This window comes from Palaemon carinicauda, chromosome 9 (assembly GCF_036898095.1).
Source record: "Palaemon carinicauda isolate YSFRI2023 chromosome 9, ASM3689809v2, whole genome shotgun sequence".
Taxonomy (NCBI): Eukaryota; Metazoa; Arthropoda; class Malacostraca; order Decapoda; family Palaemonidae; genus Palaemon; species Palaemon carinicauda.
Window position 1 is genome coordinate 111373153 of NC_090733.1, and position 27020 is coordinate 111400172.

A 27020-nucleotide genomic window follows, 5' to 3' on the forward strand; every position below is an offset into this window, starting at 1 on the left:
GACCCCACCTCAGGTCAGCTGCCCTCTTTGCCTCACGTACCTTGCGCTTTACTTCCACCTTTTTCTCTCTATATTTTTCATACTTCTCTATACTATTACTCTGCAGCCATTCTTCAAAAGCCCTCTTTTTCTCTTCCACTTTCACCTTCACTCCTTCATTCCACCATTCACTGCCCTTCCTCATGCTGCCTCCAACAACCTTCTTGCCACATACATCACTTGCAATCCCAACAAAATTTTCTTTTACTAACTTCCATTCCTCCTCTAAATTACCAGTTTCTCTTACTCTCACCTCATCATATGCCATTTTCAACCTTTCCTGATATTTACTTTTTACCCCCGGTTTTATTAGCTCTTCAATCCTCACTACCTCCCTTTTACATCCACCTACTCTATTCCCCCACTCTTTTGCTACAACTAATTTTCCTTCCACCAAAAAATGATCAGACATACCGTTAGCCATACCCCTAAACACGTGCACGTCTTTCAATCTTCCAAACATTCTTTTAGTTACCAACACATAATCCATATATATATTATATATATATATACAGTATATATATATATATGTTTTATATATATATATATATATATATATATATATATATATATATATATATATATATATATATATATATATATATATAAAACATATATATATATATATATATATATATATATATATATATATATATATGTAGATATAGATATATATAGATATATATAGATATATATAGATACTGTATATATATATATATATATATATATATATATATATATATATATATATATATATATAGATATATATATAGATATATATATATAGATATATAAATCTATCTATATATATTATATATATATACATATATATATATATATATATATATATATATATATATATATATATTTTTCAAAATACTGGAGGTTTAAAAAAATATCAATGGCAATAAATTATAATCAAGAGCGAATTCAAATATTTATTTTACATAAACAGAACTATCAATGAAATATGTATTAAAGAAAATGGCTCAGGATCGTAGATGGTCTTATTGCTTCTTGGTATTTAAGCGAGGTATCCGTCCTTATGAAGACCGATGATGCGACCTCACTAACAACCCCCAATACCAGGAAAGTCCTCAGGATCTATAAATATGTCATAAATACGCTCTATTAATAGAGAGCAAATATACGAAGATATATCAACAAAACTATTTAACTGCCAGTTAATATAATAAATGCATGAAGCAAATATGAACTCGAATGAGCAGAATAAAACAAGACACTTCACAAATATAAGTAGTTAAACCGGCAATAAATTCTAAATTTTAAATGAAAACAATGTGGTTGGTCCTTTGGATGATATTTTATGGTTCAGGTTAAGGAGACAATTCATTCAAAGTGAATGAGTAACTCGAGTGAAATTTACAAGGCACAAGCATCAATGTGGTTTGCAACTTACCTCCACTCTAAGCAAGCCTCTCTAGGTCAATTGCAGCTGTCGTCGTTAATTCACAAGTCTGTGTAACTCCATGGTATAGTAGCCTCAAAAAGAAGTAATTCAAGTGCTCGCACTTCCAAGCAGGATCATCCTCGACCATCGGTCACACTAGTCACTTAATGCTCCATATTAAAATTTACGCTGGATTGGTGAAAAATATTAGTGAAGAGTTGACACGCCCTTCTCAGCTGCTGAGTGAAAATGCACTGCAGTCTTCAAACGCTGGGACTAGAAGTAAACTTTTGAGGTGAAGTAAAGGTTTTCGTTCAGTCTCAAAACTCTAGTATTAAATTATCACTTTAAAGGAGGAATTTTATGGTTGCAAACTATTGATGCTTTCACAAACTTAAAATATAACATACTGAAACTGAACGAGTCTCCAAAGCAAGAACACAAACTAACCATTATAAACAATTTAAACTTTTCCCAAAAACAAAAAAGAAACTTAGAATTTTGAAACAAGCAAAGTAGAAAATCAAGGACCATAAAGGGTGGACACTACACTCAAAAGTTAAAAAGAACAAAGTGAAAAAAGTTTCACTTTTTTCAACATATATTTATATTATATATATCTATATATCTATATATATATATATATATATATATACATCTATATATATATATATATATATATATATATATATATATATATATATATATATATAAACTATATATACAAATACATATATGTGTATATATATAAATATAGATGTATATATATTATATTTATATATATATATATATATATATATATATATATATATATACATACATATATATATATATATATATATATATATATATATATATATATATACATACATATGTATATATATATATATATATATATATATATATATATACACAGTATATAATGTATATATATTTATATATATGTATATATATTTATATATATATATATGTATATATATATAAAAATACATATATATATATATATATATATATGTGTGTACAGTAGGGTCCCGAATTACACGTGTTCTAATTACGCGATTCCTCAATTACGCGATCGATAGTTTTAAAAAATTAAATTTCTTGTATCTACGAGGCTGTTCAAAGTTCGCGAGTCAAGCACTACAAAATGTATCAAATCTATTGTCTTTTTAAGTATATTGGTAGCCCTAAATACGGTGATTTATAATAAATGTTACAAAACAATATCAACATTACATTTCATTAACATAATTTCATAATGAATAGCCTATTTAAGGATAAAATTCCACATCAACAATGAAATCAACTGTTAACTGTGCGAGTCCAGCTGACAAAATGTAAACAGAAATGTGGTTACGTTCTCGGCAATCTTTATCTTTCTCCAACCTTACGATAATTGTAATGGTAGTGTTAATGATGGTATATTAAAGCATTATTTTTGTTTAGTACAGTATATTTAAAAGCCTTATTTTTCCCTCTGGGCGTTCAAGGTTTTCACGAGTAGACTGGGTTCGTTTATCGGCAGTGAATAGCCTAAACTTCGGTAACGAGTCGTCAATATTTTGTCATATTTTAAACAGTATACATTTGATTTGCAAACATTAATCAAATGTATACTGTTTAAAATATGACAAAATATTGACGACTCGTTACCGAAGTTTAGGCTATTCACTGCCGATAAACGATAACAAACCCTTTAATGCAAACTAACTGTATCCTTTGATATTCCTCTATATTTATCACGAATTCCTTCTATACCTCCTCAGACACTCTTATTTCAAATATCTAAATTATTCTTATCACAACTAACACCATCTAGTCATTTTCATTCCATTATATCTATTATTCCTCTGGATCTTATTCCCTTTCCTTATTCTGTTTATTCGATGGGATTCGTTTTTCCCTTTACCGTCTTTCAGAATCTATTTTTAGCCACTGGCAACCAAATCCCCCCTTCCCCCGTCTCCTACCGTCTCCCCTGTGAGTCCACCCAGCCTATCTCATCACTCCCCCCCCCCCCTTCATCCTCCCCTGTTCTAGGTCTGTAACCTTCTGCGTCATAATCTCTCTCTCTCTCTCTCTCTCTCTCTCTCTCTCTCTCTCTCTCTCTCTCTCGTTATACAATACGTACAAATAGATGAAGAAACCAAAATCGGTTTTCTTGAAGTGTCAATTAATTACAAAACGAAAAAATTATACCGTGTATACATCCATTTCAATCATAGCTTAAAATACGGTAACCGATTTTGTCCGCAAACCACTATTTTTTAGGAAACACCATTCTATTCCAGAAAATTTTTACTCTAAATGTCAATTGCGCTATAATAAAACATGTACTTATGTTGTTAAATTTCGGGTGTGTTTTAAAAATCGAGTATTGCTAACTTATTTTTGTTTTACTTTTGGCTGTGATCACATCAGCTGATGTCTAGCTTCCACGCGAATACAATAACAAAGAATTGTTTACACCATTTCTTAACTTATTCAAACCATCTATACAGTTAATATTACATAAACACCAATGTGTTATAACCTATCATATTTATTGTTTAGTACTTTAAAACCATCTCTCTCTCTCTCTCTCTCTCTCTCTCTCTCTCTCTCTCTCTCTCTCTCTCATCGAACGTTATAGCGGTAACCTAATTGTTCGGTGGCTTTAAAAATAGGCCTAGTACTTTCTTCTTTTACCTTTTTTGCATATGGATCCATAATTGAGGTGGGTACAAGTTGACTTATAACTGAAGTTAGGAAAAGTATTTTGGATATGGAAAGGACAATTATCTTTCGTAACAGTTTAGAATTATCGTAAGTTATCACTCTGTCATCAGCGGCAGTTTGCTATTGTGGATTAAACGCATAAGGAAAAAAAAATTTCCAGCTTTGCTACGAATTTAGGAATTTATATGGATACGGTAAGTAAAATATTTGTAATAACATAATGTTTACTAAATGTTTGTAATATCATTAGTTATGACTTAGATCATGTGTGTTTAATGCATTCGTTTGTTTATTATGATCGATGATGGAGCGTAAACAAATGGAAGGTTTCCGTTTCAGGCGGCATCATAAAGAAAAACATTTCATAAATGGCATTCATTTCATTTATTTGAAAGTTCTAATAAAAAATAATTAGAACATTGGTAATAACAAATTCAACATATAATCTATACTTGGTAAAATTGCTGTCAATTCAAAAAACACAGATGTATAAATGCGTCTGTTTCTTCGTTGTGATCAGAGATAAACGTAAACAAAACATTGGTTGTCGTTTTCTATTGTGCTTTTTAGCGTGTTTAGGAAACGCATGATATAAAATCGCCTTTATTTTGATAATTCTGGATTTTCAATCATACAACAAGCTAGTCTATAGAGTGATGGTTTTGCTATTCACCAGTTGTATTATACAATAGATATGACAAACATTAAAATTTGTCTGTATTTTGGGTTGTGTTATAACGGGAAATATATGGTGTTTACACCTATCCTGGTTGTAATTTTAACCATTTTTCAAGTTATTAGAACTTTAAAGTATATTAAGTGTTTTATTTATTTACAAGAACAATTTGATATTGTAAAGAAATACAGTATACTACAAAGAAAGTATTGGAAATGGGTAGTAAACACATTTGAATAGGCAAATTGCTGGTTGCCATGGCCGCAATGGAATTATTTCTGTTAGTTGTGTGTTTCGAAATTCGCGATTTTCCATTTCCACGAGGTCATTAATCGACCAAATTCTCGCATAATTCGGGACCCTACTGTATATATATAATTTATATATATATATATATATATATATATATATATATATAAGCATATAAATATATGTATATATATATATATATATATATATATATATACATACATACACATATATATATAAATACATATATATATATATATATATATATATATATATATATATATATATATATATATATATATATATATATATGTATATATGTATATATGTATATATAAGTATATATACATATATATATATATATATATATATATATATATATATATATATAGAAAGGTCTAGCCACTTATGAGAATGAATTGTTCCAGCACAAATACAAACCCTTCGTTATTTATTGGGGTATTATTTTCGGCAAAGCTGAAAGACTAGCTAAGGCAATTTTAATGAGGGATAAATACCCCCATCCACTAGTTAGCAGTGGGGTAGTCCGGCTACCCCTTTCATTCACACTAGCCGGCTGAGTAACCACTTTTGGTCTGGGCTCGGTAGAGTGCAGACGTACCGTTGCTCTCTCCCATATTTTGGACATGCCTGGACTATTACTTGTATTTATTTTTTCCTGTTGCAGGCTTGTGTGTAACTGCTGACCTGGTATGTAGACATGTCCTGGTCCCGAGGACCGCACATGCAGTACCTTCATGTCGTCCGTTGGGACGGACCCTCACCTCCTGTGCGTGGCTTGCCGGAGCCATCGGTGTTCATGGGACGAAACGTGATCGGTGTCGGGAATGGTCTGCCTCCCATCAGGAAAAGTTCAGGCATAGGAAGAAGAAGAAGTCTAAGCACGATTCTTTACGTTCAAGGTCTTCCTTGAAGTTGAGGAAATCACTAGCTTCTTTTTCTACCCCGAATCTTTTTCGGAAGCTGCTGCTCTGTCGGATCCGTCCGGGATACAGCATAGTAGCATAGTAGGGCTTGTGACTGCAGATCAACCCTGTGGAATAATTGAAGGCGCTGACTCCCCTAGCGAGTCGGGTCCTTCCTTTCCCCCAGGGAGCGCCTTCTCTTTCTTGGATATTGCATCCTTTTGGCCATTGTAGGGTGTCAATGGTCCCCTTTCGAAAGAAGTTCTGTTCGAACTCCTTCAGTTGGGAGTGGAGAGGAGGCGGTCATCTCCTTCCTCCTCGGAGGTTGAACCTCCTTTAGTGGGCGCAGGCGCTGCAGCCTGTCGGTTAGGCTCTGAGTCTTTTTCCGACGCCAAGGTTTTGGCTGACCTACCAGGGGCGGTGGCAGAGCATTCTCCGAGGCATATTTCCCCTTCGGGGAACAAGTCTGTCATTCCCGAGAGAAGACCGCCGTTGGGCATCGGTGGTCCCCATACGCTTACGGTTCTCCTCCAGTGGTAGAGGGAGAGCCTTGTCTTAAGTGATTTTCTCATTTGGAGGAACAAACCTTCCCTTTGTGGGAGGTAGCTTTCGAGCTGCAACAGTCTCCCCTTCGGGCAGGATCAGCTCTACGTTTCTCTCTGGAGGTTCGTAGGGTGGAAGGGTTTGTGACCCCTCTCCATCCTGGACGTTCTCCTCCTCGGGCTGTAAAGAGATGTCTCTTTGAAACTGCTAGTTCTCCTCACGAAGACTCTTCGGGGTCTCTTGACGATCGCCCTTTGGACTGGCATGATCGTGAGCCTTTAAGCTCTCGTCATGTTGATCCTGCTGGTTCTTATGACTCCAGGAGTCCTTCAACCCTCTATGTTGAACTTTCGGGTTCTTGCGACTTGGAACTTCCTGGTTCCAGTTACGCTGAGCCTTTGGGCTCTCGTAATGATGGATACGTTGAGCCTTTGGACTCTCGTGCCATAGTCACACTGGAACTTCAGGTTCTCATGGCAGTGAGGTCCCGGTCTCGGTTACACTGACCCTTTGGGGTCTCATAACCCTGGTTACGTTGAGCCAACGGGCTCTCATGCCCCCCGTCAAGTTGACCCTTCTGGGTTTTTTGGCAGGGAAACTTTGGTTTCCTGTTGTGTTGACTCTGAGGTCTTGCAACCCTGGTTACGCTGAGCCCTCGGGCTCTCGTGCGTTTCCCTCACTCTGAGCCTTTGAACTCTCGTGGCAGGGAAACTTCAGTTTTTCATTGCTGACTCTTCTGGGTCTCATAACATCGGTTACGGTGAGCCTTTGGGCTCTCGTGCCAGACGCTACTTTGAACCTTCTGGTTCCCGGAACTGGGAGTCCTCTCCTCATCGCGCAAACCCCATCACTGTTGCGCTGAACCTGTTGAGTCTCGTGACCCTCGTCATGTTGAGTTTTACTCTTGTGACCCTCGTCATGTTGAGTTTTACTCTCGTGACAGAGAGTCTTCAGATTCTCGTTGCATGGAGCCTTCGGGCTCACGCGATTGGCGTTACGCTGAACCTTTGGGTTCTCGCAGCCCTCGTCCTGTTGGTGTCCATCCTCCTACAGGAATTAGTCGTGGATTCGTACGGGTTGTGCGACCTGGAGTAATGCTCCATGATTGCGCCTCCTGGTTTTCCTCTTACTCCAGCTCAGTCTCGTGGTGCGCCGTATGACGGACCAGCGTCGCGCGGTGTGTTTGGCGTTAGCGCATGACATTCCAGCGCCTCGCGCTAGAGAGGGTTCTTGTGATTATCCTTGCTTTCGGAACCCATCTCACTTTGCCCCGGTGGTTGCTTCATCCTCAGATGAAATTCCATCTCCGTTTCTGGCTCCGGAAGGTCACCCTTCCCGGGTAAACCTTCCATTAGGAGAGATGTCCATCAATCTCTCCGGTCTCAGGGGCTTCCATCGCCCTCACGACATCGTCCAGACCCTATCCCTAAGGGTAGGCTTGTGCCGATTTTGCCTGCTGGGAATCCTCCTACAGGCAAGAGGGCTAAGAAACTTTCCAAGGTTCTTAAAGCCCAGGGATCAGTGTCTTCCTAAGGACCTCCCTCCCAGCTCATCGGGAGCCTGCAACACTCCCCCTATGGCTGTGAGCATTATTCTACATAATGCGGCAAGCCGTGATGGGGTCACTCCCCGTTCCCAGTTCTTAGGAGGCACTCCTAAGATTCCCCTGTTGCCTCGTCTTGTTCCCGGAGCCTTTCCTCCTGCCAATCGTAGGAGGAGTTTGGAGGTTTCCATTCTGGCGTTCTCCCTATTTAGGAGAAACCCTTCTCCCCTCGCAAGAGACCTCGGGAAGAGAGCGTGGAAGAACTACATGGTAGCCCCTTGCAATTTAAGGTCCCACAGGCCAGACCTAAGGAGAACAGGAAAAGGATCCGTCCTTCTCCTCCTAAGGAAGACAGTGCAGCTCTGCCCTGGTCAAAGGGGTTGAGGAGTGCCAAGCAAAAGGCAGTGTCCCAAGCAACTAAGTCCACCTCCTCTCTCCGTTCCAATTCATCCTCTAAGCTCCTCCCTCCTCCGTATGTGTTTCAGAGGAGGTATTATGAAATCCTCGAAGAGTCTCTTCCTACCTTGCCTCTCGACCATTCCATACTGCACTCTCGAGGGATACACCCTTTGAGAAGTTCACGGGACTTCCAGTCTCATTCTCGGCCTCCAAGATCCTCAACCAGGAGAAGGTCGCTAAGTACGCTATGCAGGCGACTTCTTGGTTCAACTTCTGGTTGGGGTCTTTAGGAGAACTGATTCGATCTAAGGATCATTCTCGGGAATCCTCCAGGAAGTGTATGGAGCCTTTCCTCCTGCCAATCCTAGGAGGAGTTTGGAGGTTTCCATTCCGGCGTTCTCCCTATTTAGGAGAAACCCTTCTCCCCTCGCAAGAGACCTCGGGAAGAGAGCGTAGAAGAACTACATGGTAGACCCTTGCAATTTAAGGTCCCACAGGCCAGACCTAAGGAGAAGAGGAAAAGGACCTAAGGAGAACAGGAAAAGGATCTGTCCTTCTCCTCCTAAGGAAGACAGTGCAGCTCTGCCCTGGTCAAAGGGGTTGAGGAGTGCCAAGCAAAAGGCAGTGTCCCAAGCAACTAAGTCCACCTCCTCTCTCCGTTCCAATTCATCCTCTAAGCTCCTCCCTCCTCTGTATGTGTTTCAGAGGAGGTATTATGAAATCCTCGAAGTCTCTCTTCCTACCTTGCCTCTCGACCATTCCATACTGCACTCTCGAGGGATACACCCTTTGAGAAGTTCACGGGACTTCCAGTCTCATTCTCGGCCTCCAAGATCCTCAACCAGGAGAAGGTCGCTAAGTACGCTATGCAGGCGACTTCTTGGTTCAACTTCTGGTTGGGGTCTTTAGGAGAACTGATTCGATCTAAGGATCATTCTCGGGAATCCTCCAGGAAGTGTATGGAGACTTTCCTATTGTCTGGTACTCGAGCCATCGAGTTTCTCTCCTATCAGGTGGTGAACCTTTGAGCCAACACTATCCTGAAGAGGAGGAAAGCCATCATAGGAAGATTCCATAGGCAATCCCCTCAGGCCGAGGTAGCGAGACTTAGGATTGCACCTTTTGAAGGTAATTTCCTTTCAACCCTGAGGGTGGCAGAGAGGTGGAGGCAGTTCAGTCAGGACTCCCTCATCCAAAAGGTCTTAACAGTTGGGCCTTACACTTCTCAGCCACAGTGGAAACCAGCTCCAAAACCGCAGGCAAAAAGGGCTAGAGACCCTAAATAACAGGATCAAAAGGGGTCTAAACATGTCTGTTGTTGAAAGAAGTCCTTTCGCTGAGGAAGGGAAAGGAGGGATTCGGCTGAGGCCAATACCACTAGGACAGGCAATCTTAGGATTGCACCTTTTGAAGGTAATTTCCTCTCAACCCTGAGGGTGTCGAGTGGGTAGCAGAGAGGTGGAGGCAGTTCAGTCAGGACTCCCTCATCCAAAAGGTCTTAACAGCCGGGCCTTACACTTCTCAGCCACAGTGGAAACCAGCTCCAAAACTGCAGGCAAAAAGGGCTTAGAGAACCTAAACAACAGGGTCAAAAGGGGTCTAAACATGTCTTTCGTTGAAAGAAGTCCTTTCGCTGAGGAAAGGGAAAGGAGTTATTTGGCCAAGGCCAATACCACTAGGACAGGCAGTCCTCCCATTTGTCCACTTGAGGGGGGATGCCTGCAAAGCCGCCGGCAGAGGTGGCTTCATCACTGAGCAGAGCCCTGGATAATCGAGGTGATTCATTTAGGGTATCGCGTCCCATGCATTCTCTCTCTCCCTCCACTGACTCGAATACTGCTTCCTTCAAACTCCTATGCAAAGAGATCTGCAGAGGAGTGTGCCCTCAGGGAGTCCAGGCCATATTGGAGAAGGGCGCTCTCCAAGAGGTCCTTGACAAGCATCCAGGCTTCTACAGTCGACTCTTTCTTGTGAAAAAGGCGTCTTGGGGCTGGAGACTAGTCATCGACCTCTCAGCTCTGAATAGGTTTTGTCGAACAGACCCCATTCAGAATGGAGCCAGCCGACACAGTCAAACAAACAATCGGACGCAGGACTTCATATGCACTCTAGATCTTAAGGACGCATACTTCCAAATTCCAATCCATCTGTTTTCCAGGAAGTATCTAAGATATATGCTAAACCAGAGGCATTACCAATCCAGGGTGCTGTTTTGGTCTTTCCACAGCACCCCAGGTCTTCATGAGAGTGTTCGCCCTAGTGTCATCTTGGGCTCGCATAGTCATCATGCGTCTCCTAAAATACTTGGACGACTGACTGATTCTAGATGACTCGGAGGCGGTTCTTTTCCGCCACCGAGATGAGCTTGTAAGGTTTTTTCCAGGATCTTGAGATCGTGGTATACCTCGAGAAGTCTCATCTGCTTCTCTCTCAAGAACTAGTATACCTGGGCATGTGTATAGACACCCTAAGGCACAAAGCTTTCCCATCAGACAAAAGAATTCAGAAGCTTAGGAAGATAGCATAGCCCTTCCTCAGGCGCAAGAGCTCTCAGTGCAGAGTTAGCTTTGCCTTTTCGGTCACCTGTCTTCTCTGACCAGACTGGTTCCCAACAGTCGCCTCAGGACGAGATCTTTCCAATGGCATCTAAAATCCCAAGGGAATCAGTCTAGCGATTCCAGGGATCACCTAGTCCGACCTAGTCCACGTAGGACTAGAGGAACAGTTGGATCTCAGATGGTGGCTGGCAGATCCGAATCTCTGCAAAGGGGTCGATCTTCCCGTTCCTCCCGCGGAGTTGATACTGTTTTCAGATGCATCAAAAGAAGGGTGAGGGACCACGTACTGTACCACTACATCTCCGGCCTATGATCCGAATCAGAAAGGTACCAGCACATAAATCTCTTCGAGATGAGGGCAGCCTTTCTGGCCCTCATGCAGTTCCACCAGGTCCTGGCGAGGCACTCCATGGTATTGATTAGTGACAATACCACGGTAGTAGCTTATCTGAACAAACAATGTGGTACCTTTTTGCAGCAGCTGTGCCATCTTGCAGTAGAGATACTGATGGACAGAAAACAACTCGGTGACCCTATCGGCTCGCTTCATTCCAGGCAAGCAGAATGTGCTGGCAGACAAGCTGAGCAGAGCAACTCGTATAGTGGGCACTAAGTGGTCTTTGGATCCTCTAGTAACCAACAAAGCCCTGACTTTGTGGGGTTCCCCGACTGTAGACCTGTTTGCAACATCTCTGAACAATGACCCTGAACTTCAGGCTCCCGTTATACTGCTTCCCAGTCCCGGATCCCAAAGCTCTTTGGCAAGGTGCTTTCCAACAACGGTGGATAACCCTGGAAGCTTACATGTATCCCCCGTTCTGTCTGATGAGAAAAGTCCTCAACCAGGTACGAGCAAGCAGCAGCTTGTGATTGACTATAATAGCTACCCTATGGCATCATGCAGAGTGGTTCCCGAACCTTCTGCAACTCCTTACGGAGATTCCGAAGGAACTCACTCCGCGGCACAACTTGCTCAAGCAACCACATGCCAACATCTACCACAGAACCGTAGCTTCGCTTCGGCTTCACACCTGCAGACTGTCCAGCACCTCCTCACACAGAGAGGGTTTTCGCAACAAGTTGCAAAAAGAATGGCTGGACACCTCAGGCAATCCACAGAGGCAATCTGCTAGGCAAAGTGGTCAGTTTTCTGTGGTTGTTGCCTGGAAGGAGTATCCATCCCCTCGATGCCACTGTTCCATCTTTAGTGAAGTTTCTTGTATACCTTCGGGAAGATAAGCTTCTCTCGGTTTCGACAGTCAAAGCCTACCGCTCAGCCTTGAGTCTCGCCTTTAGACTGAAAGGAGTAGATATTTCCTCCTCGTTGGAACTTACTTTGCTCATACGTAGTTAAGAGCTTACTTATCCCTAGTCAAAGCTTAGACCTCCTCCTTGGAACATGGTTCGGGTCTTTCGGTCTCTGAAGGGTCCCCCATACGGACCTTTACGCCAGGCCTCCGATCGCCACCTCACGTAGAAGACTGTTCCTGCTCGCTTTGGCCTCGGCCTGAAGAGTCGGTGAACTGCATGGTCTATCTGCTGACGTCTTCCGCTCCAGGAGATGGGGAGAAGTAATCCTCAGCTACATCCCTGAGTTCGTTGCTAAGACTCAAAATCTGGATGTGCTGAACTCCAGGTACGGCCCATTCCGGACCGAGTGTCTTCGTTCTGTAACCGAAGATCCAGACCAACTGTTATTTTGTCCAGTAAGGGGTCTGAGGTGTTATTTAAAAAGAACAGCAGCAGCTCGGCCCTGTGTGCAAGCGCTTTTCGTTAGCACGGGGAAGGTCAAGAGGAGGGTCATTAGGAATACTATTTCCTCTTGGATCAAGAAAGTGATTGAGAGCACTCTCAATCCAAACCCTCCTCCATCCAAACAACCCAGAGCTCATGATGTCAGGGGCATTGCTACATCCCTGGGGTTCAAGAAAAACTTCTCTGTGGTCCAGGTACTGCGAGCAGGCGTGTGGAAGTATCAAACGACCTTCACCGCCTTCTTCCTGCAAGACTTAACCCACAGGAACATGGAGACCTTTTTCATTGGTCCAGTGGTGGCCGTACACCAAGTGGTCTAATGCCTCAAGCTCCTTGATGGACAAGTAGCAGAGGGTTGAGGGCTGAGATTACCCAGGTTAGTCTGGGGTGAATGAGAAAGAATGACTGGCTCCTTTCTTCCTTTTACCTGCTCCCACCCTGGGGAAAACAGTACAGCCAACCTTACCTCTGCAGGTAAGACTCATTTCCCTTGCGCATCCTGAGTATTTTTATATAATACTTTGTTACGTCCCCAATACATCTTGAGGGAGGGTATTGGGTAAGATTTAGAACTCTAGGCTTGTACTTAAGTTCCTTCGTAAAGAAAAGTGACTAGTCTCTCTCACACACAAGCCTCTGCAGGCTGCTATCAGTGCATTACCCTGTATCGGCACTGGGTTTTAGCGAGGGTAGGGTTCCTACTACTATGATCTCAGATCGAAATAGAGAGAACCCCAGGTCATAGCCAAGGCCAGCTGGAAGGACTTCCTCCCTCCTAAGAGTAAGTTGCCCTTATAAATAGCGAATTGTTTGTATTTGCGCCGGAACAAATAACAAATTTGGAGATAATTTGTATTTTTCCTAGTATACAAACCTGGAGCTATTTATATAAATTGGCCTGCCACCCTGTCCCCCAAGAAGTCCTGCCAGAAAGCAAAAGTGGTTACTTAGCCGACTGGTGTGAGTGAGCGGGGTAGCTGGTCTACCCCACCCCCACCTGCTAACTAGTGGATGGGAGTAGTTATCCCTGACTAAAATTGTCTCGGCTAGTCTTTCAGCTTCGCGGAAAGTAATACCCCTATAAAATACAGATTATCTCCAACTTTGTTATGTTAATGTCATCCATAAACTAATGTTGAAGTTCATGAAAATTTAAATCTTGGCACTTTATACGCACAAAGCTTAACATATGTGATAACTAAATGTAATTAAATTAATTCAGTATTCCCCATATGGTATTCCTTATATCTGATACTGGTAGAGGTGAAGGTATTGTCTAATATTGATAATTTACAGGGTGTTCTAGAAAGGGGAGTTTTAACCTTCTTCAATAGCCGTGCTGATGCAAGCTCGGGTGTACGCCGGCGAGAATACAAGTATTTAGATAACAGTAAGGTTTTGACAACAATTGGAGGCGATGGCGCTATATTTGGAATACAGTACAATGATGGGACTTGTCACAGATTGGCAGCCACAGCTGATCCATTACATTCTGCTGCTGTTAACAGACAAGTATGTAATTTTACTTTTAATTATGTTTTCACCCCTAAGTTTACAGTATTGAATACATAAAAATTGTTAATTTTATTTTGTACTTGATTTGGCACTGTGAAGAGATAAACATAGAGAAGACAACTTATTATATGATACTCTGGATATTAGTGAGTACAGTACTGTATTTCAAATCAATCTTTTTTTTCAAAACTGATTTTTATTGTAAAATTTTTATACCACTTCAGAAATGGGTTGCTGCCTTAGCTAATCACATAAGGTTTTCTACCCATTATGTCCAACATGGGCTCTCGGTGGATTATGATGATGATGAGGATGGACCAGTAGACAGAACTATCAAACCTCTTGGATGTATGAATGTATGTACCTTTCAACATTACAATAGCGTACAGTATTTAAAGGTGTCTTGTTAGTTAAAAGAATGTAGGCATTGTAGTGTAATGATAATTTTCATAATCATTCATTGAGGACCCCTTAAGTAGAAAAAGTTGCGCTTTTTTAAGTTGATTTTCATGTTGGCTTTTGCTTATTATAAACTCATTGCAGTACTATACTTGTAATGATAATGTGGTGTGGGATTCAATGATTTAAAAGTACTGTAGTCAATCATTATGCCATTTTTGTTATTCCTCCTCTAATTTCCTTTCTTTAAATTCTCAGTTTTGTAAATCTCACATCTTGTACTTAGTTAGTGAATCTTTAGTAATATGAACCATAACTTAATCTGGTTCATTTTAATCACTTAAGTTTTACAGTACAGGTTGATATCTCTTTCAATTATACCTTCCAGTCTGTGTACAGTAATTGTTCAGAGAAGATTAATTTGAATTGTCATGATATTGATTAGTAGTTTGAGGCTATCAATATATGCTTAGATATAGTTCTCACTGTACGTAAGGTTTTGAGATTAGACTAGTTCGAAGTTAGAGCGTGTAGTCTCATGGTTGTTATTTTATTCTAGGATGCAGTGGAGACAGCCACTGCACATCAGCAGTTGATGGAGCAGCAGGTTGAGGAAGTTATGGCCACTTTGGCATCATTAGACTTGGATCACTCTCAGCATCAAGGTGTTCACAGTGTTATCAAGGTTAGTTTCTTATTAATTTCATTAGTTTTTTAATTATTTAAAGTAAGCTAACTGTATACTACTAATAAGCAATGTATTTTTGTTCCAACACAGAGTACTTACCTAGAACTACATTCTTAGGAGTTACTGGTAACTCTTTCCCAACCGACCAGAATTTTGTGTAGTTTACCCTATTCCCATTTTCTATTGGTGACCTCAGGCGGAGTGATACGCGCCCTGAGGCGACCCGGGGTCGGAGAGCGTGCTAGCTCAGGTCGTGTTCCCCAGTAAGTTTCTGGTCGCGACGTGATTCACATCTCGCCGCGTGCTCTCTTACCCAGTGCGACCCTTTGTGTCCCCGACCCTTTGTGTCCACCACGTGGTCCCCGTGTCCTTATCTTTACCCTTTCCTCTTTGTCCCTGTATCTCTTGGTGTGTTAGTGTTTCTTTATGGAGCATCCCCGCCGTTGCCCTGGGCCTGTGGCCGGTAAGTCTTGTGGGGCTTTCCTTTTGAAGCCCGAGGTTGACCCCCACTCGCTGTGTTCGTCATGTAGGAGCAAGGTATGCTCCCCTACCACCACGTGTTCGGAGTGCGAGTCCTGGAGCGAGATCCAGTGGGTCCTTTATGGAACAAAGAAGAAGAAGTCGGCTAAGAAATCGCCCAAGAAAGCTAACGCGTCTTCTTCTTTGGTGATTCCAGCTGCCTCGTCGGAATGTGGCTCCCTTCCATCTTCCCCTACCCAGAGTAGGGGACGAGGTAAGTCCGTTGCGGGGAAGCGGCCCGTTGTCCTTCCCCAGGAGTCTGAATTATCTGTGGGGGAAGTTTCTGGTGTGATACAGGCATGTGAGGGACCTGAGGGAGGTGCAGGAGTGTGTGGGGGAGAGAAGGTCCTGGTGCCCGCAGGGCCCGTCTCTACTGAAGACCCTATGTGGGAGAAGTCGGGTACTACCTCTTCCCCAGCATCTTGGGTATGTGTTTCAGGTACTTCGGCCGCCGGGGGGGACGCCGAGAAAGGTAATTCGTCTAATTCGGACCCCGCCGTTTGGGATCCCCCTAGAACACCCTGCAGGTCACCCTTCAGGCTAGAGGAGGAGTTTGACCATTGGTTCGCCCAGAAGAACGTACCTCGGTCCCCTCGGCCCCCTCTTCGATGCTCCCGCCCGTCTTCCTGTAGCCCGCGGCACCAGAAATTCGTCACGCTGAATTGGACGTCTCAGGTGGTTCGGCTGATTCCCTCTCCTCCTCCTTGTCATCCTCGTCCTCGGATTCATCGTCATCGGAGGACGAAACCAAGTCCTCAAGGAGGAAGCGTGAGAGGTCCTGGAAAAAGAAGAAGTCCCGCTCTCGTTCAAGACAGAATAAGGAGGAGTCCAGACCATCTAAGAAGAAGGCTAAAAGGAGTAAGTCGAAAGATTGGGTGAACATCACGGTGCCCCGGAGCGAGCTGTTTAAGGTCACCGCAGCCGCGGCCGCTTCCGGGTGGCTTTCTAGAGCCTCATCTTCACCGTCTCGCCCCGCCTTCTCCTCCTACGGACCAGAACCCCACCAAGGGAGGTCTTTTCAAGTCCCCCGTTAGGCGCTTAAGTCTACGAAGGCCTCCACTACATCTACTCTGCGGAGGGAGGCGCTCCATCAGGTGGAAGGCGTGGCGCCAGCCGCGGGCTCTTTGGCTGACTTCATTGAGCTCCAAGGGCGCCCTTCGGCCAGGGATAACCCCACAGATGCGAGAAACCCCGCAGGGCAAGGTAATCCCATGAAGGATACCTTCGCCTCTGCGGGTCCGCCCGTGACACGGGCAGGCCCGTCCAACGTTACCCCCCCCCACCGTCACCAATGATACTCATGCGGAGGGACTGGTGACGGAGGCCTTGGTAGAGGGAGGAGAGTGCTCTTCGGATGACATCTCCTCCTATCGAAAGGTGTTGGCCCTCATAAGGCGGCACCATCGGCTGGATGAACCCAAGCCCACCACGGAACAGACCTGGCTTTCTGGACTCAGCAGGCTGGTGGAGAATCCAATACAACAGAAGCCCTCCTTAGCTCTACCCTTAGCTCCTGACGTCAAGCCGGGTATGGAGCATATAGACAAATTCTTGGACGGCCTGGCAGACGCCCCTAGGAGTCAAAGTTCCTCGAAGCTGCTCCCGGGGCTAAGTACGCAGAAGAGATTCTACGTGCCTGAAGGTCGTTGGGGAGGACCCCGCGCAGTGGAGACAGCCATTACCATGTTGAACCAGGGTGCCGCTGAAGACAGAGCATCCACAGCCCCGGTGTGTTTTTCCCCTTCAGAGACCTTCATGATGGAGGACATGGCCCAGGACTTGGTTTACGTGTCCTCCTGGTTAGACTGGTGGGCCTGCACGTTGGTAGGCTTTCAGTCTTCTCATGATGTCCCTACCAGAGAACCAAGCCTTATTGAAAGAGTTGATTAGCTCAGGGGGCAAAGCCCTAAAGTTTTTATCATACCAATCTCTCTCCCAGGCTACCAATTGGGTCCTGAGGAAAGAGATACAATCCTCAGCAAATTGGTGAGGAAACTCCCTGACCAGGAGGTGAGAAGGTTGAGAAATTCCTTGGTCTAGGACGAGGCAATCTTCCCCCTCAAGATAGTGGAAGAGACGATGGAAAGGGTGAGGAAAATGAAAGACGTGGGAGAACATAGACCTCCCCCCATGAGACGCCCACCACACAGGAGACCCTCCGTGGACGCCCCTCACCCTTCCCGTTCATCCCCGGCCCAACCTAGAAGAGAGGCTTCTTCAGATCCTTGGCTGCAAACAACACAGCCCCCCCCCGTAGAGGTACCACAGCACCTCGGTCAAACTTTAGACCGTCCTTCGGAAACTCAAGAAGAGGTCGGTCCGGCCGCTCCTCCAGAAGGAGATAGGAGGCGAGGCCCCTTACTCCTACAGGAGCCTCAAGTAGGGGGATGCCTCAAACACTCTTGGCAAGCATGGCGGGATTACGGTGCGGATCCCTGGACAATGACAATCCTGAAGGAAGGTTACAGACTACCCTTCTTAGCAGAACCTCCCCCTCTCATTCCAGCCCTTCAGGCGGAGTGGTTGATACCCAAGGACCCCTTGAAACGGTCGGCGTTGCAGGAGCAAGTATCGTCCATGATCTCCAAGGGAGCGTTGGAACTAGTCGAAGATCCCGGCCCGGGGTTCTACAGTAGGCTCTTCCTGGTGGAGAAAGCGACAAGGGGGGTGGGGGGAGGCCAGTAATAGACCTGTCGGCCCTCAACAAGTTTGTGGCGAAAACCGACTTCAAGATGGACACTGCGAGGACAGTGTTGGCCGCCTTGAGGGAAGGGGACTTCATGATATCCCTGGATCTCAAGGACGCCTACTTCCAAATCCCCGTTCACCCCTCCAGCAGGAAGTTCCTCAGAATAAAGTGGGATACCCGAGTTTTATAATTCAAGACCCTTTGCTTCAGACTGTCGACGGCCTCTCAGGTGTTCACACGAGTCTTCACGACGGTCTCCGTATGGGCACACGAGCAGGGCATCCGTCTGATCCGATACCTAAACGATTGGTTGCTTCTTTCAGCCTCAAAGGAAGAACTGAAGGAGCAGGGTGCAAAGTTGCTTCGTCTCTGCAAGGAGTTGGGTATCACAATCAACTTAGAGAAGTCCCAACTGAGTCCCTCCACCAGGATGACCTACTTGGGGATGGTCCTGGACACCCGACTAGTGAGAGCCTTCCCCTTGTTAGAGAGGTTGGAGAACCTGGAGCGAGTTCTGCAACCCTTCCTGTTCTACCAACCCAGGAGGGCCAAGGATTGGCAGAGGCTGCTGGGCCACCTAGTGTCCTTAGAAAAGTTAGTGCCACAAGGGAGGCTCAAACTCCGAGCTGTGCAGTGGAACCTGAAGGAACACTGGACCCAAGGGAGAAATCCCCACAAGGTGGTTCCAGTCTCCCCAGAAGCGAAGGTGGTCTTGCAGTGGTGGCACGACAGGACGAACACCGAGAAGGGGATGCCCTTCGCACCCGACCCTCCGGAAGTCCTATTGTTTACGGATGCATCGAAGGAAGGTTGGGGGCTCACCTGCTCGACAAATCGACAAAAGGAAAATGGTCGCGCGAGGAAGCAACGCACCACATAAACGTTCTAGAGATGATGGCTGTGCTGAGGGAGAGTCAAGAATTCGTTCATCTCCTCCGGGGGGACATAGTGGCGTTGATGTGCGACAACGCCACAGTAGTAGCCTACGTAAAGAAGAAAGGGGTCTAAAGTCGAAGGAACTATGCGCGTTATCAACAGAACTACTAGAATGGGCTGCAGAAGAAGGGATCGAATTCACAGCAAGGTTCATCCCAGGAAAGAAGAACGTCCTGGCAGACGGCCTCAGCAGAGTAGGCCAGGTGATAGGGTCAGAGTGGACATCCAGACTCGACCTGAGGTCAAGAGTTTATTCGTCTTGACCGGACGGGTGAAGGAACCAGTCTCCAAGAACTCAATCTCCTTATGGCTGCGACAGGTGATCAAGAGAGCTTACGATGCTTCGGGAACCCCTCTCCCAGGCAAGCCAAGGCCTCATGATATTGGGGTCTGAGTACCTCCCTAGCGTTTGAGAAGAACATGGCCGTGGGCCAAATCCTAAAGGCGGGTACCTGGTCCAGACAGTCCACATTCACGGAGCATTACCTGAAGGACTCTTCTAGGAAATCCTTGAATGGGTTCGCCCTTGGCCCAGTCATTTCGGCCCTTCAAAAGATTTAAGGTCATGGCCCCGGGGAAACCGGTGACGGTAAGCCAAGAGACACACGTTCATCCCTCACCTTTCCCCTTATCATCCTTCCCCTGGCCCTTAATCCCCTGCATGGACGTGACTCAAGAGGCCCTGGCGGCCAAGATACAAGTCTTCAGCAAGGAATACGTCTCAGAAGTGTTTGTACAGAGGTAAGCCACTTAGACACTAAGATAGTTTTTTGGGTAGTTTCCCCCATTTTCATTCGGTTTTCTAGTAGGGGTTGTCGGAACCTAGTCCCCTATCTAAGTTCCTTTTTGTTCCCTCGTGCTTCCAACCTTCGGTCCCTAGTCCCTGCAGGACACTCCCACCTCCTAAAGTTTAAGCCTCCTAAGAAAGTAGTTCTAGGTAAGTACTCTGTGCTGGAACAAATCACAAATTTTTAAGTAATTTGTATTTTTCCTAACATACTTACCTAGAACTACTTTCGGGTTATGGTCCACCCATCCTTCCCTGAGGGTCCTGCAGGGTTGAGGAGAACCTTTTTCGACGAAACTTACTGAGGAACACGACCTGAGCTAGCATGCTCTCCGACCCCAGGTCGCCTCAGGGCGCATATCACTCCGCCTGAGGTCACCCATAGAAAATGGGATAGGGTAAACTACACAAAATTCTGGTCGGTTGGGAAAGAGTTACCAGTAACTCCTAAGAAAGTAGTTCTAGGTAAGTTTGTTAGGAAAAATACAAATTACTTAAAAATTTGTGATTTATAAAGATTTTTCTACATGTATAATAATTGTTTTTTTTTTTTTTAAAGTAATGGAAAGACCATAGATTTGTAATGAATTAAATACTAGCATTGCAGTTATTGCAAAATATCTTGATGCTGGTGTCAAATAAGAACTTTGGAGGTGAGAATGAGACCTCCTCTAAACTTAAGTTTAGATCTGATATTAGAGTGAAATGAAGATAAGATTACATTGCCAAAAAATACATTTTTTAAGGCCTCAGAAATTTGCACATTTTATACTTATAAATGTATTTGTTCCTAAACAAGTACAAACACTCGTCCTTTATTAGGACTATGTATGTTTTCAGCTTGGCTGGAACTCCGCTGGCAAAATAAATAACTGATTAGCCACATTGTTTTCAGATACCGGAGAGTATAGATGGACTCCCTACTCCATCAACTGGCTGTTTTAATTTTGTATTTGTTCCGACACAGATACAAATCTTCGCTATTTATAGGGTATTAATTTTGGCAATGCTGAAAACCAGCCAAGACAATTTTAGTGAGGGATAATTACCCCACCCGCTAGTTAGCGGGAGGGGGTTGTGGTAGAATGGGTACCCCGCTCACTCACACCTAATGGTTGAGTAACCCCTTTTACTTTTGGCTGGGTAGAGTGCAGACTTACCGTCTCTCTCTCCTGTTAAACAAACTGCCTGGACTTTATTACTATTCCTTTTTCTTTTGTGTGTATCGGTGTGTGTTTGGTTATTGTCCCGTTATGCAGACATGTCCAGGTATTGAAGGCCGCTGCTGCGGTACCTTCATGTCCTCCGTGGAGACGGACCCACACCGTTTATGCCCGGCTTGCCGGGGAAGTCAGTGTTCCCGGGACAACACCTGTTCCGAGTGTAGGGAGTGGCCTGCCTCCCAGTGGAAGAGGTTTGCGCGTAAGAAGAAGTCGTCTAAATGCGAATCTTCGCTTTCGGGGTCTTCCTCGAAATCGAAGAAATCGCGGGCTTCTGCTTCCTCTACGCCCAAATCTCTACCCGAAGCTAATCCTCAACCAGGCCCTTCCGGGGCACAGTCGAGCAGTAGTGCAGGGCTTGTGACTCCAGGTCAACCATGTGGGATAGGTGAAGGTCCGCCACCTTCACCTATCCCACATGGTTGACCTGGAGTCACAAGCGCCTGTTCCTTTCCAGACCTTGTGTCTTTGTGGCCATCGCTGGGCATCGATGGTCCCCCTTCGGAGGAAGTTCTCCTCGAACTCCTCCGAAGGGAGAGAAGGCGGTCATCTCTTTCCTCTTTGGAGGTCGATCCTCCTCTTGCGGGCGCAGGCACTGTTGCCCGTCGGTCAGGCCAAGAGTCTGGTTCCGACGCCGAGGAGTTAGCTAACCCACCAGGGGTGGTGGCAGGGCTCTCTCCAAGGCAAGCTTCCCTTCAGGGGAACATATCTCTCGGTCGCGTGAGAAGATTGCCTCTTTACATCGGCAATCTCCTTTTGCTTTAGGTTCTCCTCCAGGGGCAGAAAGAGAACCTTGTTATAAGCGTAGTTCTCCTTCGGGTGAACTCTCCTCCCCTGCGGAGGAATTACTGTATCTGTAACCTTCGGGTGAGCGTAGCAGTGTGTTCTCTCACCAACCTGAGAGCTCTCGCGCGCGTGACCAAGTTGACGCACATGGCCAAATTGGCGCGCACGACTGATTAGGTGCGCACGACCGACTTGGCGCGCATGACCAACTTGGCGCGCACGACCGACTTGGCGAGCACGACCGACTTGGCGAGCACGACCAATTTGGCGCACACGACCAACTTGTCGCATGCAAACAAAATGGCGAACATGCGTGCGGGTTCATCCTATGGCATGCCATATGCGCGAACATTCTGTTGCTCTCCATGCGCTCTAACAACCTGTTGCTTGCCATTCCCACGAACAACCTGTTGCGCGGCATTTGTACGAACAACATACTGCTCGCCATGCGCGTGAATAACCTACTGCGCACCATGCGTGCGAACAACTTGCTGCGCGTGAACAACTTACTGCGCGCCATGCGCGCGAATAACCTATTGCACGCCATGCGCGCGAACAACCTACTGCGCGCCACACGTGCAAACAACCTACTGCGCGCCATGCGCGCGAACAACCTACTGCGCGCCACGTGCGCCAACAACCTACTGCGCGCCACGTGCGCCAACAACCTACTGCGCGCCACGTGCGCCAACAACTTACTGCGCGCCACGCGCCACGTGCGCCAACAACTTACTGCGCGCCACGCGCGCCAACAACCTACAGCGTGCCACGCGCGCCAACAACCTACAGCGTGCCACGCGCGCCAACAACCTACAGCGTGCCACGCGCGCCAACAACCTACAGCGTGCCACGCGCGCCAACAACCTACAGCGTGCCACGCGCGCCAACAACCTACAGCGTGCCACGCGCGCCAACAACCTACAGCGTGCCACGCGCGCCAACAACCTACAGCGTGCCACGCGCGCCAACAACCTACAGCGTGCCATGCGAGCGAACAACCCACTGCATGGCGCGCGCGAACAACCTACTGCGCGCTATGCGCGTAAACAACCTACTGCGCGCTATGCGCGTGTACAACCTACTGTGCACCATGCGCGCGAACAACCTACTGTGCACCATGCGCGCGAACAACTTACTGCACGCCATGCGCATGAACAACCTACCGCGCCATGCGCGCGAACAACCTACTGCGCTCCATGCACACAAACAACCTACTGCGCGGCATGCGCGTGAACAACCTACTGCGCCATGCGCGTGAGCAACCTACTGCGCGCCACGAGTGCGAAAAAGGTGCTCGCAATCGGAAAGGGCGCGCACACTAGCACCCTTCCGCCTACCAACAGTTCGGCGCACAAGCGCGCGACCATCTTGGCGCTCACAATCAGTCTATCAAGCCTCTTAGGCCTCAACAGAGACAACAGTCGCCTCTGCGACCGAGCCCAGATCCTATCCCTATGGGTAGGCCTGTGCTGATCTTTCCTGTAGGGAAGCCTCCCTCAGACAAGAGGGTTAGGAAACCTTCTCAGGTTCCTAAACCCAGGGAGCAGTGTTTTCCTAAGGACCTCCCCCTTAGTTCCTCGGGAGCCTGTGACCCCCCGTGGCTTAGCGCCTTATTCAATGTAATGCGCCAAGCCATGAAGGGAGTCTTTCCCCGCTCTCAGTCCCTAGGTGACACACCTAGAATCCCTTTACCGCCTCCTCTCTTCCCAGGGTCCTCTCCTCCCTCCGATCCTTGGAGTTCAGGCGGGTCATTCTGGCCAGGGGAGACGGTCATCCCCTCGCAAAAGACCTCTGGAGGAGATTAGGCATAAACCTCAGGGTAGCCCCCTGCAGTTCAAGATGCTACAGGGTAGACCAAAGGGGAAAAGGAAATGGATTAGTCCTTTGCCCCCCAATTAGATAGGGTTACTTCCTATGGAGACTCCTTCTGTCCCTCACCGGTTGAGATAGTGCCTAAGGAGGCACGACCTGCGACCGGACAGGACTCAACCCATACGGCAACTGACTCACATTCCACCTGTAGGCCGACGGAGCCCTTTAGGCCCTTGGGGATAGAGGACCTCCGGCCTCGTGGGAGGGAACCGAAGGATTTGTTCATCATCCCCAAATCTTCAGCCGGGCTTCCTTCCTCACTGCCTCCCAGGCAGCCGTGGACGTGGAAGGGCAGAGCTATCTCGAGGACGACGCTCTGCCATCAGCCGCTAGTCCTAAGCTTACGGAGGAGGAGAGGAAGGAGTCGGAACATGCCTTCTGGCAGGTCGTAGCCTGCATCCGTTCCATCAATGGGCTACCAGATCCATCAGCAACCCCTCTAGATGGAAAAGAAAGAGTCCTTGACCAGTTCCACAGCACTCAGAAACCTCAAAGGACCAGTGCAGCTTTGCCCTGGTCAAAGGGGTTGAGGAGTACCAAACAGAAGGCAGTGTCTCAGGCAACTGGGTCCACCTCCTCTCTCTGCTCCAGCATGTCCTCTAAGCTCCTACATCCTCCGTATCTGTTTCAGAGGAGGTACTACGAGGTCCTCGGGGAATCTCTTCCAACGCTGCCTCTCGACCACTCTATAGAGGTACTCTCGAAGGCCACACCCTTTGAGAAACTTTGGGACTTCCAGTCTCCTTTTCGGCCTCTGAAATCCTGAACCAGGTGAAGGTGGCGAAGTACGCCATGAAGGTTACTTCGTGGCTGGATTTCTGGTTAGGATCCTTAGGACAACTGATGCAGTCTAAGGACCTGTCTCAGGAGTCCTCCAGGAAGTCTTCGGAGACTTTCCTATTGTCTGGCACTCTGGCCATTGAGTTCCTCTCCCATCAGGTAGTGAACCTTTGGGCCAACACTATCCTGAAGAGGAGAGATGCCGTCATAGGCAAGTTCCATAGACATCTCCCTCAGGGCGAAGTAGCGAGACTGAGAAATGCTCCTTTCAAGGGCAATTCTTTGTTCCATCCCTAGGATGTCGAGCGGGTGGTAGAGAGGTGGAGGAAGTCTAGTCAGGACTCCCTCATCCAAAAGGTCGTAACAGCTAGACTTTACCCCTCTCAGCCACAGTGGAAAACACAGCAAATCCCTTAACCGAAAAGGGCTAGAGACCCAAAACAGCAGTGTAAAAAGGGTGCGAAGCAGGCCTTTCACAGCAAAAAGTCCTTTCGTGGGGGGAAGGGTAAGAAGGGATCCAGACGAGGCTGGTCCCAATAGGACAGGCAATCCTCCCATTTGCCCACCTGTGGGGAGATGCCTGCAAAGCCGCTGGCAGAGGTGGCTTCACCACGGGGCCGAGCCCTGGACGGTCGAGGTGATTCGTTTAGGGTATCGTATCCCGTTCACGCTCTCTCCCTCCACTGACTCGAGTGCCAATTCCATCGAACTCCTGTGCGAAGGGATTTGCACGGGAGTTTGCCCTCAGGGTAGAAGTCCAGTCCATGTTGGAGAAGGACGCTCTCCAGGAGGTCCTCGATGGGTCCCCAGGCTTTTACAGTTGACTCTTTTTTGTGAAAAGGCGTCTGGAGACTGAAGACCAGTCATCGACCTCTCAGCCCTGAACAGGTTTGTCTAACACACCTTTCAGGATGGAGACGGCCGACACAGTCAGGCAGGTGATAAGACCCCAGGACTTCATGTGCACTTTAGATCTAAAGAACGCATACTTCCAGATCCCAATTCACCCGTCTTCCAGGAAGTATCTGAGATTCATGTTCAATCGGAAGCATTACCAGTTCAGGGTACTGTGTTTCGGTCTTTCCACAGCCCCCCAGGTATTCACGAGAGTATTCGCCCTAGTATCATCTTGGGCTCACAGAGTCGGCATCCATCTCCTAAGATACTTGGACGACTGGCTGATTCTGGCAGACTCGGAGGTGGCCCTTCTCTGCCACCGAGACGAGCTTCTAAGGTTTTGCCAGGATCTGGGGATAGTGTTAAACCTCAAAGTCTCAACTGCTCCCCTTGTAAGAACTGGTATACCTAGGCATGCGATTAGACACCCTAAGGCACAAAGCTTTTCCATCAGACGAAAAGATCCAGAGACTGAGGGAGATAGCACAGGTCTTCCTCAGCCGGGAAGAGCTCCCGGCACAGTATTGGCTTCGTCTTCTCAGTCACCTCTCTTCCATGACCCGACTGGTCCCCAACAGTCGCCTCAGGATGAGATCCCTCCAGTGGCGACTAAAATTCCAGTGGAACCAATTGTCCGATTCCTGGGATCACCTAGTCTGCATAGGGCTAGAGGAACAGTCGGGCCTCAGGTGGTGGCTGGCGGAGCCGAACCTCTGCAAAGGGGTCAATCTTCTCGTCTCTCCCCCGGAATTGATGCTTTTTTCGTATGCATCAAAAGAAGGGTGGGGGGGCTCAAGTGCTGCACCATTACATCTCCGGCCAATGGTCCGAATCAGAAAGGTACCAGCACATAAATCTCTTAGAGATGAGGTCAGTCTTTCTGGCCATCAAAAAGTTCCACCAGGTCCTGGTGGGGCACTCCGTGGTGTTGATGAGCGGCAACACCACGGTAGTAGCTTATCTAAGCAAACAGGGTGGTACCTTTTCGCAGCAGCTGTGCCATCTTGCAGTAGAGATACTCAAATGGGCTGAGGACAACTTGGTGACTCTTTATCAGCTCGCTTCATTCCGGGCAAGTAGAATGTGCTGGCAGACAAGCTGAGCAGAGTGACTAA

General features: G+C 46.4%; 1 protein-coding gene across 1 annotated transcript in view; it reads left to right on the forward strand.

Annotated features, from left to right (window-relative positions):
* LOC137647047 (oxysterol-binding protein-related protein 1-like) overlaps nucleotides 1-27020 on the forward strand; it is a 578280-nt gene that overhangs the window by 83938 nt on the left and 467322 nt on the right. The window contains 3 exon segments of the mRNA XM_068380189.1: nucleotides 14114-14329; nucleotides 14557-14688; nucleotides 15291-15416. Of these exon segments, the coding sequence (XP_068236290.1) occupies nucleotides 14114-14329; nucleotides 14557-14688; nucleotides 15291-15416 (474 nt within the window).